Source organism: Asterias rubens, chromosome 17 (genome assembly GCF_902459465.1).
Source record: "Asterias rubens chromosome 17, eAstRub1.3, whole genome shotgun sequence".
NCBI lineage: Eukaryota > Metazoa > Echinodermata > Asteroidea > Forcipulatida > Asteriidae > Asterias > Asterias rubens.
In genome coordinates this window covers 8868666-8888798 of record NC_047078.1, presented here as the reverse complement: position 1 = coordinate 8888798, position 20133 = coordinate 8868666, and the positions used below count along the sequence as shown (strand labels likewise).

The 20133-nt window shown below is 39.7% G+C and overlaps 1 protein-coding gene and 1 long non-coding RNA gene across 2 annotated transcripts; one reads left to right on the top strand and one right to left on the bottom strand.

The window, feature by feature from the left end:
• Positions 1 to 80: 80 nt before the first annotated feature.
• Positions 81 to 6639, bottom strand: LOC117301566. The gene is made up of 3 exons (XR_004520330.1): positions 6481 to 6639; positions 1892 to 1979; positions 81 to 95 (listed from the first exon to the last, which is right to left on the bottom strand). It is a non-coding gene; the product is annotated as an uncharacterized LOC117301566 (long non-coding RNA).
• A 129-nt stretch (positions 6640 to 6768) lies between these two features.
• Positions 6769 to 16729, top strand: LOC117301526. The gene is made up of 5 exons (XM_033785547.1): positions 6769 to 6921; positions 7799 to 7996; positions 9516 to 9667; positions 10883 to 11149; positions 12040 to 16729. Exons 1-5 carry the CDS (start codon positions 6784 to 6786, stop codon positions 13661 to 13663), a joined length of 2379 nt encoding a protein of 792 aa, XP_033641438.1. The 5' UTR covers positions 6769 to 6783; the 3' UTR covers positions 13664 to 16729.
• Positions 16730 to 20133: the final 3404 nt, after the last annotated feature.

Genomic DNA, 20133 nt, shown 5'->3' with positions numbered 1-20133 from the left:
ACTTAATACCTACCTCATACAGCCAGATCTTTCCATACCAGCTTGAACAGGTTCTGATGAATACTCTGATAGTTTTTATGATTGTTGGCCGAAGTCTGCAGAAAAAAAGGAAACAAAAGTCAAGTAGTCAAGCAACTCTTGAACAAACTTTGTTTGTAAATATTTATGCTAAGAAAAACGAACATACATGTATTTGAAGGTCAATATATAACCTGGGCATTAGTAAATGTTGACTGTGATACCAAAAAAGTAAATACATCAAACTCTCAAGATCGATAACACTAGGACTCAAACCGACTCTCTGCCGATCAGAGACTTTAAAATGGTGTCTTTTTACACGGTCGGTGCCTTGCTATAAAAGAACGTGTCGAGTTTATCACACAGCCAGTACGACCCTGCATGTTTCAAAATGAAGTATAAGACCTCTTCCCCACTCTTTTGTTTTCCTAAAAAATCATTTTGCGACCACAGCTCCAATCAAATAATTAATTACAACATTAATAAGACAAGTAATGGACGCAGGTGTCACTTTTGAGGCGATAGTGGCCGAGTGGTCAAGTGCACTGGACTCAAGCTATGGTGTTTCTGGTTAGCCAGGTGTGGGTACAAGTCCTGGTCATGACATTTCGTGGACCTGGAATCCAGTTGGGTACATGGCAAGTCCTTTTGAATGTTCAAATGTTTTGACCCGGATTCCGTGTCAAAATGTTCTGACCCGGATTCCGGGTCAATTGAAATGACCCGGATTCCGGGTCAATTGAAATGACCCGGATTCCAGGTCAATGCAAATGACCCGGATTCCGGGTCAATGCAAATGACCCGGATTCCGGGTCAATTCAAATGACCCGGATTCTGGGTCAATGCAAATGACCCGGATTCCGGGTCAAAATATTTTGACCCGGAATCCGAACATTCAAAAGGACCCAGCTTGTACCCACCTTGATTCTGGGTCAATGAAATGTCATGGCCTGAACTTGAACCCACACCTTGCTAACCAGAAACACCAGAGCTTGAGTCCGGTGCACTTGACCACTCGGCCACGATCACCTCAAAAGTGACAATTGCGTCCATTAGTTGTCTAATTAATTGTGTAAGTTATTTTTTGATTTTCCTCTTTTACTTTCCTACAAAAATCAGAACGCTAACACGCCTCCAATCAAATAGTAAACTACACAATTAATAAGACAACTAATGGACACAGGTGTCACCATTGCGGCGATCGTGGTCGAGCGTTCAAGTGCGACGGACTCAAGCTCTGGTGTTTCTGTTCAGCCGGGTGTGGGTACAAGTCCTAATCATGACATTTGTATCTTTAAGTAAGACACTTAACCAGTATTGATTCTTCCTTCGGATTGGACTTCAAGTCGTTGGTCCCGTGTGTTGTCTAGTAATGCATGTAAAAGAACCCAGAACACGCATCGTTAAGAGAAGGTCATTGGCAATGGTGCCAAGTTTGCCGCAGCAACCTGTAAACTCTTACTAAAAGCACTGGACACTATTGGTAATTACTCAAAATAATTGTAAGCATATCTGATGAATACTCTGATAGTTTTTTTTATTGTTAGCCGATGTCTGCAGAAAAAAAAGAAACAAAAGTCCAGTAAAAAAATCAAGGAACGTCTCGAACAAACTTTGTTTGTAAATATTTATGCTAAGAAAAATGAACATATTAAATGTTGCTTGTTTCACAAAGAAGTTTCACAATGAAGTTTAAAGGAGCTACACAAATCAGCCTCATAAAATCACAACTCACTTCAAACACTTCTCTCTTTTCTCTCTTTGTTGAAGCACCTTGAGCAACTTTTATAAGACTCTAGTGTTATTGTTATTATTACATTATTTAACCTTATTCTTAATCAAAACCTGGAAAGTTGATGTTGGATTGTCTTACCATCTGGGAATGTTCCGCAAAGTCCTCCTTGTTTTCATCATCAGTGTCATCTAAAGCTTCACATTCTCCATCATTCTGACAAGATCCACTGCAACCAAAAAATAAACAACATTGAACTATCAACTACCACAAGTGCATAACAATGACCTTGGTAGGTATATTGAAATGACCTTTGTTGAGCACCCTGCCTTGGTTGGATACTGTCACTGGACCTCGGGTTGTTCCAATAATAGTTTCCAGCCACAACCCGATGTCGCAGTCTCCGATGTCCGGCATGCTAAAAGCTCCGGAAAACCAAATACAGCAGTATTACGTCATTCCATGACTGCGCACAGCAAGCGAAAGTGGTAGATTTTAGTAGATTTTAGCTGTCATGGCGGTGTCAACAAGTAAATCGTATGATGAAAGAGTAGAGCGTCTACAACAGTATTGTTCAAAAGCATGCAACAACATAATCGAGTATCAAGCATGAATTCATAGAAGAAAGCAAAAGAGGATTGTGCGTTGCCAGGTGAAAAAGGACTCATACCATAAAAAAAAGGTCTTGGATATTATTTGCAGCGGCAGTATATGAAGCACGGGAGACCAACACCCACAACGACAGGATGCTGAAATGCCCGGTGACGTCATCCGGTCATTACCATGCAGTAAGATTGCATCACAGAGCAGCTAAAAAAAATGCAAAATTTCCTGGGCCCTTAATCTGGCCTGCACCCAGCGCTGAAATGCTTCTCACACGCATACTCCATCGTTGACAGATTTGCACCTCCCCCTTGAAAGAGTGGAAGGGACGTGTACCCCCACCCCATTTTCGAAGGGTGGGGGATACAATACCAAATGTTCCCCCTGTCTTTTGACCCCCATTATCATGATAGTCAGGTTTTGCACTATATGTAAAAAGGCCAAACCCTGTGCCCAAAAGGCTGTGTCCCGTCAAGTTGCCATCAATCCGTTGCCATTACCACAATGTTCCCCAGTTTTGTTAACCCGTGTGTCGTATAAGAGCACGTAAGTTCGTGTCATCTCCATACTTTTTAGTTTTCTTGTAGTTACTGTATGTTTACTTTACGGTAACACGCTGTCTCTGTCTGTCATTGCCGTTCTACGGCCTCTGTGGCTAGTGTGAGTGATATTGGTATACCCAGGTATACCCAGGTAACGCCGCACGCAAGGCTGTTATTAACTCTGTTCCATTTGACACCACATTCAATTGAAACGTTTCTGAGTTCATTGTTTTCTTTTCCCGCAAACCTTGCGTACAACATTGCAACAATCCACTACACATTTTTATACCCATCTTTTTTATTTTGTTAATAATGAAAGTTCAAGTATTCTAAAATCCAAAACTGGGCCTAAATTCTACTGCTCATGTTTTGAAGGCTTATTGTTCTGATTCTTTGGCATTGGGTCTCTAAATGGCCTAAGATTGTACCACAGAGCATCTAGAATGCCGTAAAGGCTTCACACTCGCGTGCTCATCACTCTTTGACAGATTTGCACCTGATGCTCAAAAGGTTCCATGTAACAATAATAATATGTGTGGGTACAAGTCCTGGTCATGACATTTCGTTGACCCGGAATCCAGGTGGGTACATGGCGGGTCCTTTTGATTGTTCAATTTTTTGACCCGGATTTCGGGTCAAAATGTTTTGACCCGGATTCCAGGTCAATTCAAATGACCCGGATTCCGGGTCAATTCAAATGACCCGGATTCCGGGTCATTTTACTTAACCCGGTCTCATGGTCAAAACACTTTGACCCAGAATCTGGTCATTACATTTCATTGACCCGGAATCCGGGTCAAATCATTTTGACCCAGAACCCGGGTCAAAACATTTGATCATTATTATTTATTATTATTATTTATTATTATTAAGCATTTAGGTACGCTATTCATGGTAAAACCATATCACAGCGTTTACAAAGAGCAATAAATTAAACATTATACAAACAAACAACAATAAAAACAAATCACTGAAAAGGACCCAGCTTGTACCCACCTGGATTCTGGGTCAACGAAATGCCATGACCAGGACTTGTACCCACACCTTGCTTGCCAGCCTGTATAGACATTACCACATAAGTTCCTGTGGTATTTAATATTCCTGTGGTATTTTGTGCGGTAAATCAAGGTACCACAGGAAATATCATTTTACAACAGCCACTGGATGGGGCCCCATCCAGCTAGAGGCAACAGTGATTGCAGCGATATTAGTGATAGTGACAACATCAGGGAGGAGGTGGAGAACAAGATCACCCACTCATAAGGACTCATTTAAAAAAGGAAATTAACCAAAATAGTAAAAAATAAATGTTCAGTTTAAAGGGATATATGCACTTTTTCCTAACAATGTCAACAGATTTACATTAAATTTACACAGATCTAAGATAATGATAGTAGAAAGCTTCCCTTGAAATTTTACTTACTGAGGTGCTGTAGTTTTTGAGAAATGAGTAAAACTAATAATTTTCGTCTCAGTTTTAGCATGTAAAAACGTATAAACCAGAAATGCTATGGTTTTGGTAAAATATCATTTATAACTGGTTAAAGCCATTATACACTTTCGGTAAACAGTATTGTCCAAGTCCCACACTTCGTGTATCACAACTTATATATAAAATAACAATCCTGTGGAAATTTAGGCTCAATCGGATATCGGAGTCGGGAGAAAATAACGGGAAAACCCACTCCTGTTTTCGCGCGTTTCACCGTGTCATGACATGTGTTTATAACAAATCCGTAATTCTCGTTAACGAGAATTTATATTGTTTTACCGTTTTCTCAAAAAGTAAAGCATTTCATGGACTAATATTTCAAGAGAAGTCTTTCACCATTACCTTCTGTAAACCCTGTAAATTATTTGTAAATCTGTGAACTTTTTTTTTTTCCCTGTACCGAAAGGGTCCAATGGCTTTAAGGGGATTTTACATGCTAAAATAGTTTTGGTCTCATGAGACCAAAACTATTGTGTGACTTGTTTTACTCATTTCTCAAAAACTACACAACCTTAGATAATAATATTTGAAGGGAAGCTTTCCACTATCATATATCTTCAAACCCTGTAAGTTTAATGTAAATCCATGGACATTTTGAAAAAGTACCAGAATCCTTTAACCAGGCTTGAAAAGTTCAGTTAAAAAAAACAAAAAAGTTCAGTTCACATGGCCTGGTCAGGCAAAAAAGTTCATAAATCATTGCCAATTTAAGCACTAATTTAAAAAAAAAAAGGAAATAAAAAAAATAGTAAAAAATAAATAAATGAAGTTCAGTTCAGTTCACATATCCTTGGTTCACATATCAAGATTTGAAAATTTAAGTTAGTTGTGACTGACTCGACATGCATTTTAATGCAACTGAAAAATAAAAAAGTAACACAAGTTTTTTTTTCTTTCTTCTTTCTTCTCAATAACAATAACATCAGCAGGCAAATCAGCAGAGAGCAGTTGGATTAGGTTGAGTTTTTAATTAGGTCGTATCCAACTGTTACTAAGAGTGTTGCTAACAAGGGTGTTGCTAAATACGTATACTTGAAGACAGTGGACACTATTTGTAGTTGTCAAAGACCGGTCTTCTCACTTGCTGTATCTCAACATAATATGCATAAAATAACAAACTTGTGAAAATTTGAGCTCAATTGGTAATCGAAGTTGCGAGATGATAATGAAAGAAAAAACAGTTGTGTGCTTTTAGATGCTTGATTTCGAGACCTCAAGTTCTAAATCTGAGGTCTTTCTTGAAATCGAATTCGTGTAAAATTACTTCTTTCTCGAAAAGTACTCCACTTCAGAAGGAGCCGTTTCTCACAATGTTTTATACTACAACCTCTCCCCATTACTCATCACCAAGTGAGGTTTTTATGCTAATGACTATTTTGATTAATACCAGTAGTGTCCACTGCCTTTATTATCGCACGATAACGCAAAACTCTTGCCGTAATCGTAGTTTTAACAACAAAAACGCATCAGACCCCTACTTTGCAATAGCATTGGGTGCGTTCGTTTAGCTTCCCTGGGTCGACCCTGGTGTGTGGCGGGTTTTTTTCCAGGACGAACGTGGGTAATTATCTGCACACGTTCGTCCTGGGAATAAAAACCGCCACACACCGGGGTAGACCCAGGGAAGCTAAACAAACGCACCCATTATATGCTCAAACAGCGCCCTCAGAGCGGTCAAGGAAGCCATTAGAAGATCTTTCATTGGCTGAGAGTTGGGCACGGCGCGGTACACAAGTGTGCACACCGTTTCCCTAGTTCTCCTTCGAGAAATACTCTGCTGGGGTCAGGCATATTTTTTTTAAAAAGAGTTTCCCTTTAAAAGGGATCTATTGATTGTTTTCTCAATATAGTACAATTAACGTCATCACCCCAATGATTTTGACTGCTCCATAGCCATCACATTTCAGACGGCATCGGTTCTGATATGATGGCCTAATAACAAATGAGAGTACCACCTGCTGAGCCGGTGTTAAGTATTAATTTTGTGATCAGTTTAATTTGATTTATCCATCTCCTGTATTTGAGACACAAAGAATGCACCGGTGTGGTAGGAGATCTACCCCCCCCCCCCCTCCCCCCAACTGTGTACAAACCTCTTCCTCCTCCAGGGAGCAGTGTTTAACCTCCCATGGGGGGCCGCAACTCCCTTACAGAATTCCCTGGACACCGGTCCATCTGAATATCGACTAAGCAATACCGCCTACATATAATTTGTATATTTGCATGGCTAAAATAAATGAGAAATCCCCGGTTCATACGCCCCGCGCCTTTGGCCTGTTTTTATGTTAACAAAACAGTGTTGAACTGAAACAAGTCTAACATTCTTAACTCTAGTACGGCGCGAGAGGGCGGTGTTTACTTATCAGATTTATGTTTTTGTGGATCAATCGTTGTGGATGGAACTGTTGAAAATGGACGAAATTTCCGACGTTTTAGATGACTCAGATGAGATTTCTGAAGTTGATATCGCTGATATTAATTGGTGTGAATGTTGCCCTTCAAGTAGCCAAGAAGGAAGCCTCAAGTCATTACAGGTAATCAAAGCTAATGAGCTCAATCCAAAGTCCAATTACTTACCGACTATTTTTACTAAACTAATGTTAACACTATAACAGTCACAGTGGCAACAGTAGCCAGTACAGTGTTTGTATAATAATGCCCCCTTCTAGTTCTTGTAATAATACTGGGAATAGCTTAGCCTGTTTAGCCATGACTTTCTCCTTATTTTGGTGGTTGTTTGGGCTGCGGAGGGAGGCAGGTTTTGGGAAGTGGCGGAAGTTTGCCCGCTGTCTTTAAACAAAATATAATTTATAAAATGTTTCTTGTTTAGGAATCTAGGATAACATTTTTAAAACGTGTATGAAATTGAAGGCATACCGGATAACTTTCCGTATGGCGCCACCACCTTTTTTACAAAAAGGGATATCTCATTGAGGTAAATTAGATACTAAATTATTTCATATCGAATGAAAAAGTGGTGGCGCCATACGGAAACTTTTCTGACATACCAGACATTACATAGGTCTACCAATCGAATCCCGTCCCATGGAAGTAAATATGGCTGCGTAGTAGTGTAGAAATCATGAAAGCACACTCATGTTTACAATTAGTTACGAAAAACCAACTTTCCATTGTCCTGATGGTTGTATACCGGATCATAGTCTTGTACACTAAATACGTGCATTCATATTTGTAAAAAACGAAGACGTTGGTAAGGTATTAGCAGTACTGACTTACATTCAAGTTACGCACAATGTCTAGGCTTTAGTATAAAAATGTCTTGAGACTAAATGAAAAGTTTACCAATACCCTTTTACACTAGTCATAGCAATTGGCCTAGTAGTCAATTTGTAAAAGTCTAAAACGATGTAATTGTTTATAGCTTTTCTTTTTGTGGCCTTTTCTTTGCAGGAGACATTACCTCAAGGTTTTAGCTACATATGTTGCAGGCAATCGATCCAAACAAACTGCCCAAGAGTTGAATTTAGAATAAACGTCACAGATGAATTGTCAGCGAAAGATTGGATAAAAAAGTATCAAGACAAAACTCTCGCTACTTGGAGGATATCGAGGACCTATCCAAATCGTGGAAGAAGGACACTCTGCCGTGTAAGAGATGCTCATGCTCATTTTCTGATTCTTAGTAATGATAATAATTGTTAAAGGGAAGATACACGCTTGGTAATTGTCAAAGACCAGTTTTCTCACTTGGTGTATCCCATCATAAGCATAACATAACAAGCCTGTGAAAATTTGGGCTCAATCGGTCATCGAAATTGCGAGAAAATTATGAAAAAAAAACGAACACAAAAATATTGTTGGACGAATTTGTGTACTTTCAGATAGGAATAAAAGACTTCTAGCTAGAAGTATTTTATTATTTTAGTGAGAAATTACCTCTTTCTAAAAAACTACGTTACTTCAGAGGGAGTCGTTTCCCACAATGTTTTATACTATCAACAGCTCTCCAATGCTTGTTATTAAGTCAGTTTTAAAGTTAATATTTGTTTTGAGTAATTACCAAACATGTACCTTCCCTATGAAGGCAGTGGACACTATTGGTAATCACTCAAATTAATTATTAGCATAAAACTTTACTTGGCATCGAGTAATGGGGAGCTGTTGATAGTACATGTAAAACCTTGTGAGAAACGTTTCCCTCTGAAGTAATCTAGTTTTCGAGAAAGAAGTAATTTTCCATGAATTTGGTTTTGGACACCTCAGAATTAGATTTTGAGGTCTCGAAATCAAGCATCTGAAAGCACACAACCCACAACTTCGTGTGACAAGGTTTTTTTTTTCCTTTCACTATTAACTTCAACGACCAATTGAGCTCAAATTTTCACAGGTTTGTTATTTTATGCGTATATGTTGAGATACACCAAGTGAGAAGACTGGTCTTTGGCAGATACCAACAGTGTCCAGTTTCTTTAACATACTTTACATTACCATGTTATGTTTCTAAGCGCTACAGTATTTATTTTGCAAGATGTGGAGCTACATTTTGAAGTACATGTATTAGTCTTATTTCTTTACATAGCTCATTATGAAGTGGCTTACAAGGTAATGTTGGTATAGAACATCTCTATTTAACATCTCTTATAAGCTAATGTTGCACAATACATGTATGCAACCAAACAAACCAGGAACATCAAAGTGAACCCCTTCTCTTTAGGATAAGTGCCCTGCCGTCGATTTCACCAAACTCTTCCTAACTTAGGATTAATCTTAGGACTTAAGACTGGGTCAGTTCCGTATCCAAATACGTAGGACGCATTCTGATTGAACCCATCCTAAGTTAGGATGGTTTACTCGTCCTAACTCGAGTTAGGATTAATCCTAGCATTTCGTGAAATCGGCTGCAGGGTTCTTTTTAGTGTGGATTACACAACACACTGGACCAACGGCTTTACGCCCCGTTCAAAGGAAGAAGCAGCAATGGACAGGTGTCTTGCTTTTAAAGGACACAAGTGTCGTTTCCGGTACTTGAACCCACACTGATCAGATTGAGACTTGAGTCAAGTGTTTCTATTCACTCTGCCATAGCACACCACTAACAAACAACAAAATATACTTATGTTTCTTAGATCATATTTTCAATAAACATTATTTCAATTTCTCAAAACAGCTGGAGAGGAGATGTCAACACATGACATGCCCAAGGACGACGTCAGCTAACAAGAGGAAGAGCTCCAAGAACACCAACTGCCCAGCCATACTCGTTCTAATCGTCAGGAAGACAGAGTTCAAACGCCTCGATGGAACGGACAGAGTGATGAGGTATGATTGTCAGAGATATTTCCTGTAAATTTGTGTTAGTCTCTTAATCTATTTTTATGTTGGGGTTTGTCCCCCATATACTATGTGTGTTTGCATTGTTAACTCAGTTCTTACCCAAGTCTTGTGAAAAAAAATCTCAGGCATTTATTCCTCGGGTGGAATTCCAACCCACAACCTTTGCAATTCTAGATACAGTGCTAACACACATCAGTGTAAATGGGTGATAACCAAAATGAATATTCTTTTTCTCTGATGCAAATTTCTTCATTTTTTATATTTTTTTATATTTTTTTATACTATCATTACCGTGCCACAACACACAAAAATAAAGCAGATGATCATGTTTGTTCTCAATGGGAAACCATGTGGGGCCACATGAACCGGAGGCCGGGAAGCTTGCTGAATTATGTATCCTTAAGTTTGCGGCCTCCCTAATATGTCAATATCTTCATTGGAGGTACCATTCAGAAGCCATTAAAAAAATTTGCACCCAAGTTTGCAATACAATCCGGGAAAGACTGCGAACTGTTTTCTGATTAGGGTACTCGGTTGTTTAAAGGTTTTGGGTTCGTTTTGTAACACAAAACACCATGTCCACAGATTTACATTAAACTTACAGTTTGAAGATAATGATAGTAGAAAGCGTACCTTAAAATATTAGTTGCTAAGGTGCTGTAGTTTTTGAGAAATGAGTACAACATTGTCATGAAAATACGTTTTTTACATGCTGAAATTATTTTCATCTCATGGTCACTGAGACAAAAATTAATTTCATGACATTGTTTTACTCATTTTGCAAAAACTACAGCACTTCAGCAAGTAATATTTTCAGAGAAGCTTTCTACTATCATTATCTTCAAACTGTGTAAGTTTAGTGTAAATTTGTAGACACTGTGTTTGTTGTCCTACAACAAGTCATATACACTTTAATGGCATTACTTAAGACACAGGACCAAATGTACGGCTTTATGTCTCAACTGAAGGAAGCTTCAATAATGGATAAGTGTTGCGCTTTAATACAAAGTGTCATGACCGGAACTCGAACCCACACTCTGCTGAATAGAAACACCGGAGCTTGGGTTCGATGCTCCTATCCGCTCGGCCACAACACCCCGTGTAAACTTTGCTCTCCTGAAATAAAAATATAGCTTTTTATTTCTACTATAAGATTGTCATCATAGGCCATTCACAATTCACTCAATGTCTTGATTTCAGATCTGAGGATCAGCATCTTCCAACTTGGCCAGCGAGAGTGACCCTTAAGTATGAGCACAACCACCCACTGAAGGCTGCCGATGTGCTGCGACACAGAGACGTCTCCAAAGGGGTGCGAAAGAAGTTGATAAAACTCTTCAGGGCAGGACACAATGCTTCTAGTGCACTCAACATGCACCAGTATGACTTGCAGATGGAACATGGGAATGACTACGTGTTTCTCAGTGAAGACAGACATCACAATCCAGATCTCAACTTCACTTGGAGGTACGTATATTTATCTATTAGTGGCGTGCCCTGACCAAGCGGTCTAGTTCACCAGACCCAAGCTCTGGTGTTCGTCAGCAGCAGAGTGTAGGTTTGAATCTCTGTCATGATACTTGTGCCCTTTAGCAAGGCACTTAATTATAATTGCTTAGAACAAGTTGGGGAGGTAGTGCTTTCTGCTATACCAGCCAGGCTCCTAGTGGATGATATCCATGCCCAAATTCTACACCCTTACAGACTGTGAAGGGGGTAACCCTGTTTCAGCCCCAGGAGTAGGTGGCAATGTGCTCCTGGTGGTAGTTTGGTTCGGTCGATGGCCCGAATCAGTTAAAGACAGTGTACACTATTGGTAATTGCCAAAGACCAGTCTTCTCAGTATGTGTATCTAAACATGCATAAAATAACAAACCTGTGAAAATTTGAGCTCGATCGGCCGTCGGAGTTGCGTGATAACTATGAAAGAAAAAAACAACCTTGTCATACGAAGTTGTGTGCTTTCAGATGCTTGATTTGGAGACCTCAAGTTCTAAACTTGAGGTCTCCAAATCAAATTCGTGGAAAATTACTTCTTTCTCCAAAACTACGTCACTTCAGAGGGAGCCGTTTCTCACAATGTTTCACCCTCAGGGGCAAATGACACCCTCGGCTTGCTTTGACTCGGTGCCGCTTTCCCAATCGGGGGTACAAAACACCATGGATTCCGTCACAGTGTGCAACAATTGTATAATGAACTCTCAGTCTCAGTTAAAAATCATAAACTCTCTTGCGAGTCCACTTCAGCTTAAGGCATAGTCAGATTGGGAATAATATTTATGTTTGTGTCATTTTCAACCAACTCTTAATTGATGTTCCAGATTGAATGAAAATTTGTTGTGTTTTTTTTACCCTAGGTTGTACAACCAGATTTGGGGGAAGACCAGTGGTGGTAGCCGCAAAAAGAGATTAAAACTGATGTCTGACATGGAAGATATGAGTGAGGAAATGGGGAAAGGTCCCAAGGATAGGAAGGCATTCTGTGTCAGCACCAACACGGAGATGGTGGAGATGTTGAGGGAGAAGATTAACAAGTATAACCTGGAGAACGGCGACTGCGTTAGGATGGTCGTCAAAGATGATCAACTGGTAATGGCCATCATCACCCCGCTCATGAAGCGAGCCCACAAGATGGTTAAGTATTCAGGTGAGATGGTCTTCATGGATGCTTCGGGAATCATCAGTGGACAGAACAGCCATGTTTTCCTGATGATGACGCCAAGCTTTGCGGGAGGCTTGCCTCTTGGTGCTTACATCACAACGAATGACTCTAAGGCACATCTTGAAGCAGCCATTCGGCTTGGTCAAGAAATCGTTGGCGACACTGCCTTTTACGGTAGAGGTTCAATCGGTCCTGAAGTCTTCTTTACAGATGACTTAGAAGAAGAAAGGCTCGCACTAAGTACTATCTACCCCCAGTCAACGCTGATACTTTGCATTTATCAAGTGTTACAGTCGTTCTGGAGACATCTGTTTGATCCCAAATTCAAGAACCAACGAGAAGATGGGCCATACCTCTTCCAGTTGATGAAATCCATGCTATATTCCTCCACAGCTGACGAGATAGAAGCAGTTTATGCAAGCATCATTCATGACTCAATCGTTGATAAATATCCCTTAATGATGAGCATATATGTGAAAATGTATGAAAGGAAACACGAATGGGCGCTTTGCTACTTGGACAGCTTGTCGTTAAGAGGTAATAACACCAGTAACTACTGCGAGTCAGCCATGCGAATTCTCAAGGATAAAATCTTCCACCGCGCAAAAACATACAGTGCTGTCCAGCTGGTGGATTTCTTACTGACTCGAATGGACCAGTACTACCAAACACGCTTGCTGGATGTTAGCCACAACAGACTGGAAAAGGCACTGGGTTCTAGGTACATCTCAGCCGGAAGCCCCGCCGGGTGCACCCCAAAGAGCCAGATAGTTCAGGAGTCAGCGATGGTGTTTCTTGTACCCCATGAGAAGCCCGAGGAGCCTCCCTTCAGGGTGGACATGACTGTGGGTCTCTGCACTTGCAAGGTTGGAAGTTCGGGAGGTCCCTGTTGCCATCAGAAGGCTATCCTGACCGGTTTCTACATCCCCTCCTGGAACTTCATTCCTGTCAATGACGATGCCATGAGTAAACTTTTGTTTGAAATCTCAGGGGCACTGGCGGAGGATAGCAACTCAAGAAGGAAGCGCCATAGGGAGGAATCAGACGTCAATGATGTTGAAGGTAGTGCACGTGTAGCATTAGAGGAAGATGTATCTCTGGAGACCAGAAGGTCGAAGGTCACCCCAGTGGGGAAACCTTACAAAGCCCATCAGAAGAAAGTCCTGGAAGACTTGGATGCTTTCGTTACAAGGATCAAGAATGGTTTCCTCAATAACCCTGGTATTTATAGAGATGCGTTAGAAGATTTTGTTCAACGAACAAAGAGATTTACTTCTGAGGCTGAACTGGTTTGTTCTTTGTACACATTTGGAGAATAGATTTTTGAGATGTTCTTATAACATGAGGGTTTGTCATGCTCACCTTGTGTGTTTTGTAGAATCTGAAACTTGTTCTGGAACTGCCAATATTTTAATTATTTAGTAGCACATGCACAGATCTTTGTCATGCGATTGATGGGGTTGACGGTGTTAAGTTCGCTCAAGGACCAATGGTTAACAAGTTGTTGTTTAGAGACATACGTAGGCCATTTGCACATAAGTTGTAGTGCAAACGCCTTAAGTCATGTCATTTTGACATAGCTCCCGACTTATTGCACCTATCATTTTGTTAGAACTGTTCCACTCTGCACTGTGCTATGGAAACGGCTGTTGATAACCAGTGAAGCGACCATGCCTAGTAGGCTGGTTCTATATAGTTGACCAGCATAGTCAAACTACCATTGACTAGACATAGTTTGGGCAAACTTGGTCGAACTATGGCCAATGATGTTCCTTGTGCAAGTTTCGTCCAGGTGTACTGCTGCGATACTCCAAAATTTTATATTGGAGCCCTATATGGATAATTAAAGGATGCTTTAGACATTTTGCAGTACCCTTACCAAAATGATCAAGCCCAACTTGTTGGTCCAAACTAGGAAAGACCATGTCAAGGTGGACAAGGTTGATGACTATATGGAGTCATCTACATTGTTTATTAAAAAGTTTTTAAAATTTATTTTCAAAAGTTTTGAATGGACGAGTTTCCATGTCTATTTTGTGTTTATGGTGGCAACATTTTACAAAACAAGGGTCTACATGTATGTGTGAGCTATATAAAACACATACTGCATACATTTTGTTTTTGCATTATATAGAATACAATCACTCTGTGAAGTTTGACTCTTCCAGTTTCATTTGGCTTTGCCTTATAAAATGGAATAGTTCGATTTCACCTCATGATTATATTCTGCATATTCTCATTTATATGCCTCATGTATATGCATCCAATATGTGTGTTCTGTTTTCACTAGCAAGTACCGAAGTTTGAGGTTTGTGTATTTTTTGTACATACAAAGTAAATATATAATCAGTGTGCTTGCTACCTTTTTTTGTTTTTTTGGGGGGCTGCCTGGCACTTAATATGGGTCTACTGATCTGTTTTTTATTTAAACTGGCTAAATAGTTATATTTGTATGCACTCACATTTGAACCACTGGATGACATGTTGCTGCACAAATGAGCCGAGCCACATTATGACATAAAAGGTGTGTTCGATTAGCTTTCCCTGGTCGACCAACTTTGTGAGCGATTTACTTTGGGCTGACCCGGGTGCAATGATGTAACAATGAAAAAGTGTTCTCAATGGTCACTAGTTTTTGTAATTTTCACCCTAAAATAGGGAATTTGTGAGCACTAGGTATTTTTATATTCATAGACTTTTTTAGCTTGCACACCTATGTGCTGCTGGCCGGGCCACCATTGCTGGAATGCTGGCACAAATAGAAGTGTCTTTCTCTTAGTTCCAGTCGGTGCAGATTCTGTAGAGTATCACACAAAGACTCTATGGTCTGCACCGTTTTCCATCATTGAGAATAACACAGAATTCACATTAAAAGTTTAAAAGATGCTGGTTTTCCAATGTCTTTGTGTACAAAATGTGCATTTTATGCAATGACGGCTCGCCTGCAGCAATTGGTCGCAATCGCTGAGGTCAAACAATGGAGACATGCCTGAATGTACATAAAGCTAACAACTCACAGCCAATAATAGTCTTCATTTATCTCAGTGAGGGCTCTATTTGGGTCTGTGACATAATGCTCAAGACATCTACTAAGGTTGCCATCATGTCGACAAATAATGTTTGTTTGAATAAATGTTATAGTTTGTACATTGATAAATATTGCACCCTTTCCTTTTTATAAAAGCCTCAATGTTTGAGTTGTAACACCAAGATAAGAACTTCAAGTATTTTATTGTTAAACATGACCCTTTAATCTTCCCCGAGGTTTCTCATCAGAAATTGGTATGGAAAAGTTTTGATGGTCAAATTATGGTTGCAGTTATCATTTACTGTTAAAAGAAATAATGATCATTCAGCATATTTTCTGCACAAAGATCAGCCCTGATTCTTCATAAAGGCATTTGTCCCAATGCCACTGGTCATTCATTGCCTTGATGCCCCTTGAAATGTCTATATCCTTTTACTGTTGAGGACAAACTGCCTTGCTCTGACTAGACTTGACTCAAGTCCCAATCCCGTGCCAGCGCCACAGAAAATAATTGTTTTCCAGGCCCCAACCTGTTCTGCTTGCGGGCCAATAACTACATTTTGACGATGGGGGCGCACTTGTCTTATGTGACTGCTGGCGTGTTACATGTTTGGGACCTCACACGATAAAGGGACTTGAATCAAGTCTATGCTCTTACAAGTGCTCTTGAAAAAGTCACAACTAACAATAGAGGCTGTACCTTGTTATATAATATTGCAGTGTTGCATAAAAAATCTTAATAATATTAACATAAACATTATTTAAAATACACTCTTTTTTTGGAGGATGATTTCGTGTTCAGGCTCTAGTTTTCAATAAATATGCCCGATAGCTCTAAGTTCAACTTGTGAACTTGTCATCAAATCAGTAGTTGTGTTTTAGTGAAAACATTGAAAACTTGTTAACATTGTGCAGTGTTGGGTTCCAATTGCTGCTATGGAAGGTTGCACTTTCATGTTTCGACACCCCTATGTTTCGACATCCCCTCTGTTCCGACATCCCCTCTGTTCCGACAACCTAACCTATAATCCAAGTGAACAAATCACTGGGAGTTTTCATAAAATATTGTTTTCGGTACATAGGCTTGTCAAAATATAGACCATTCACCCAAATAGAAATATAAAACTGTGAGTTTTGTTTTCTTCAAAAGTCTGGACTTTTTTCTCTGGAAATGTTGTTACTTTATTATCAGTGACTAAGCTTTTATACACAAATATTTTGATTGATTTATTATCTATGTATTTTTTTAATTGAAAAGTTCTTACAAATGAATGGTTGGAATAACACCATATACTTGTTTTTTTGTTTGTCTACAGTGGGGACAGAGTAAAGCATATTTGAACAAAAAGAAATTGACAAAAACTAAGCGGAAAACCACAATTGGTTTTAATTATTTATTAGACCCTCTGATAATTTGTTAAAAAACAAAAATTGCTGACTTTTAATTTGACATGTCCAACATTTTCAGAAATAAAGAAGAAAACATAAATACCAGTTCAAACAGTAAATATTCGTTGCCATTTCAACATAATGAGCTGGGAGGGATGGGAATATAGATGGACTGGGGACCCCCCCCCCCCCCAACTCCCCACCCGCTTCCCATCATCCATCTACTTTTGCCAAAAAAAATTAAATTGTATTCTAGCTTTATTAGCAAATTAAAAAACACTTGGGATAAAAACTTATTCAGTTAAAGGAAGGACTGAGGCAAAGAAAGTGTTTGGCATTCTAAAAGATTAGGGAAGCCACACCTCCCATGTTGAACATTGCAATTTAAATGCCACAACAGCGAACAGCGCCCTCAATGACATGTGATGCTCCAGCGTGTCTCTTCGGAACATTGTTTATGAAACTATGGCTGTGTCCGAAACGACGACTTCGGCTACAGCTACGTCTAGATCAGCGCGTCTACCAGTGTTGAAGAATAGCAGACGCGCGCGATCCCGTAGCTGTTGCCGAAGTCGCCGTTTCGGACACGGCCTTAGTTGTATTTTGAATTATTGGGGGGGGGGATGAAATATGCACATGTCCTATCGTAAGCCCCGCCCCCAATCACCACCACTACCAACACACTGTTTCTACCCACCAACTAGGAAAAATATACGAGAATGTGCACACGATGTCATGTGTATACCGTTATAAAATAAGTCCACGGAAAGTGTAATGATTTTGCTGTCAATATTGTCAACAAAAATCTACTGAAGAAGCTGCACATCCCTTTATTTTCACCCTCAAATTTGTTCATTAGAAGGGTAGCTGTGGGCCCTATCAGCTGGAGTCGGACAACTTCGCGGTCTCCCCTGGCACATAGCCCGACTTCACGCCGTGCACAACGCAAAAACCACGGCACGCCTGACCAGCTGAGCTCGCTCAAACCTAGGTAATTTATGTAGTATAACCACGCTCTCAAAATAAACCTCTTATGTAGTAGAATACTGGATTACCCGAACAGCAAATGTGATTTAAATCAATATGACAACATTCAACTTTATTATAAGGGCTTCGTTTTTAGTTGAAAGTGTTATTTGTCGAAAATAAGTAGGCCTACCCGTCCCGGGTGGATTTCACAAAGAGTAAGGACTAGTCTTATCTCAAGTTAGGACCAGTTACTCATCCTAGCTTAGGACTATCCATGCAATTTATATATCTCCTAGGACTAGTCCTAAGTTAGGACATGTCCTAACTCTTTGTGAAATCGGGGCCCAGTTTCATAAAGCTATTAAGCATAAAATACTGATCGAAAACAAATTCCTTGCTAAGCATAAATTGAGTTGGGCACCAGCCACAACAATGCAAACTTGATGTTATTTTGGCTGTTAACCTGTTCCTGCTAAGCAATACTATTATGTGCTGAGCAAGTTGTTGTGCAGGCTTCATAGAAATTATAAACACTGATATATATGGCTTGCTTAACAGAAACAGGTTACCAGCCAAAATTACATTAACTTGACATTGTTTACATGTATCATGGTGCCCTACTCAATGTTTGCTTACCTTTATATATACTTCCATACTTTACTACAAATACTTTATAGTTTGATTATTATTTGAAATCGTCAAATTTCAAACATCTTCTTGGCCAATATACGAGAATTATCACATCGTATGTTTTTTCTATTGACCATTACCAGACAATAAAAATAGTATCCATTTTAATTAACAGTGATATTACTGCACTATCAAACTCATTCCATTAACCTGTACACTGTGAGCAGCCATGGCGTCTGTGACATGCCCGATTTAAATGCACACAAACATTTCAATTGACCCTTTTGTTATCGGATTATGGCCTTTTTAACTTAAATGCACAAAACATTTTTGAGCACAGAAACCTAAGAAACAGGTTGCCAGGTTACCAGCCAAAACTAAATTAACTTTTCGTGTTGTGCTTGGCGCCCAACTCAAATGATGCTAAGCAGAAAACTTCTTAAAGCAGCTTCATGAAATTGGGATTGGGATCTGGACCGTCAATAGACCTATACTTTACAATTACTTTGTTTTATCATTGATTTGAGATCTCTTATGTGTCAAAATGAAATGTGAGATGATGTGTCAAATCCTCAAAATTTAAAACACTTTCTCAGCAAGTATATATGATCACCACATCGTATATTTATTGATTATTGGCCCTAGCCGGTAAAACGATTTGGTCAATAAATATATGAAATCGATAGTATAAATTGTTTAACAGTGCTCTTAATGCGTGGACAAACCCATGTCATTAATGTGTGCACTGTCTGAGCAAAGACGTCCGTGACATGACCGATTTGGATGCGCACACGTTTGGAAAAACAACCTTTTGTAAAAGGATTAAGATCCTTTGTCTTTGGAAGACGAAATTTTCTTCTCGTCCTTTTTGGCGCGGATCCGGATCCTGTTTTTTATTTATCGTCTGCATCTGTGAAACGATGACGTCATTGCACTCCAGACCAATCACAGTCGACCATTCCGAGTTGGAAAAATGTGCGGACCAAAAACTAGACCCTGAAATCACCTCGAAAAACCTATAAACCGTCGTTGGGAATGAAGAATATTTTGAAATTTCTTCAGATTTTAATTAAAAAGGAAATTCAGTCATATTTTGTTTGGAAACTTACAACCTTATGTCTAAAATTAAAGAAAAATGTCTCGAGCGGAGGGATAAGTTCACTCAAATTTTCAGATTTACATATGTTCGTGTACAAATTAACCCTATTACTGCTATTCGGCTGGACGTGCTGGTGCGGGCCCTGGGGACCGGGTGGGCGGGCAAATCACTCTGGAGCTGAATTTCAACGGGTGTGGTTGTGTTATTGCAGTGGTAATTTTTAGTCAAATTTTAACTTTTGTCAAAATTACTTTCCCGTTGGTTTCGAGAGCTGTTTCACACCCTAAACCAAACCACAGAGTTCGCTTGTCATAAGGTAAGAAAAATTCACGTTTAAAACAATTTTTAGTCTGAAAAAGGAGGCTAGAACTCGACATCCGTCACACTTTTCCCGCCAGCCAAAAAACTGTTTGACCAACGTCTATTTTGCACCAAAATGCGTATCTTAGCAATTTTGTTAAGTTTTCTCATGTTGCTTTGTTATTTTTTTCCCGCAGGGCGACAACAGCTGTGAGAAGCTTTTCTCGCTGAGGACCGAGAGCTGTTCCTCCCCGACCACACGAAGCTCCCAGACGGCAAGAGGCACTCTTGACACTTCACAGCGCCGGACTCAGACAAACTTGAAGAGTTCGTCTGGGGTGAGTCAGAAACAACCCCTTAATTAAGCGGAAAAA

Excerpts from the sequence above, each read along its gene's own strand:
- LOC117301526 (XM_033785547.1), top strand. The coding sequence starts at position 6,784 with ATGGAACTGTTGAAAATGGACGAAATTTCCGACGTTTTAGATGACTCA. Across the intron at positions 6,922-7,798 it reads GAAGCCTCAAGTCATTACAG|GAGACATTACCTCAAGGTTT; the intron begins GTAATCAAAGCT and ends TTTTCTTTGCAG. Across the intron at positions 9,668-10,882 it reads GGAACGGACAGAGTGATGAG|ATCTGAGGATCAGCATCTTC; the intron begins GTATGATTGTCA and ends TCTTGATTTCAG.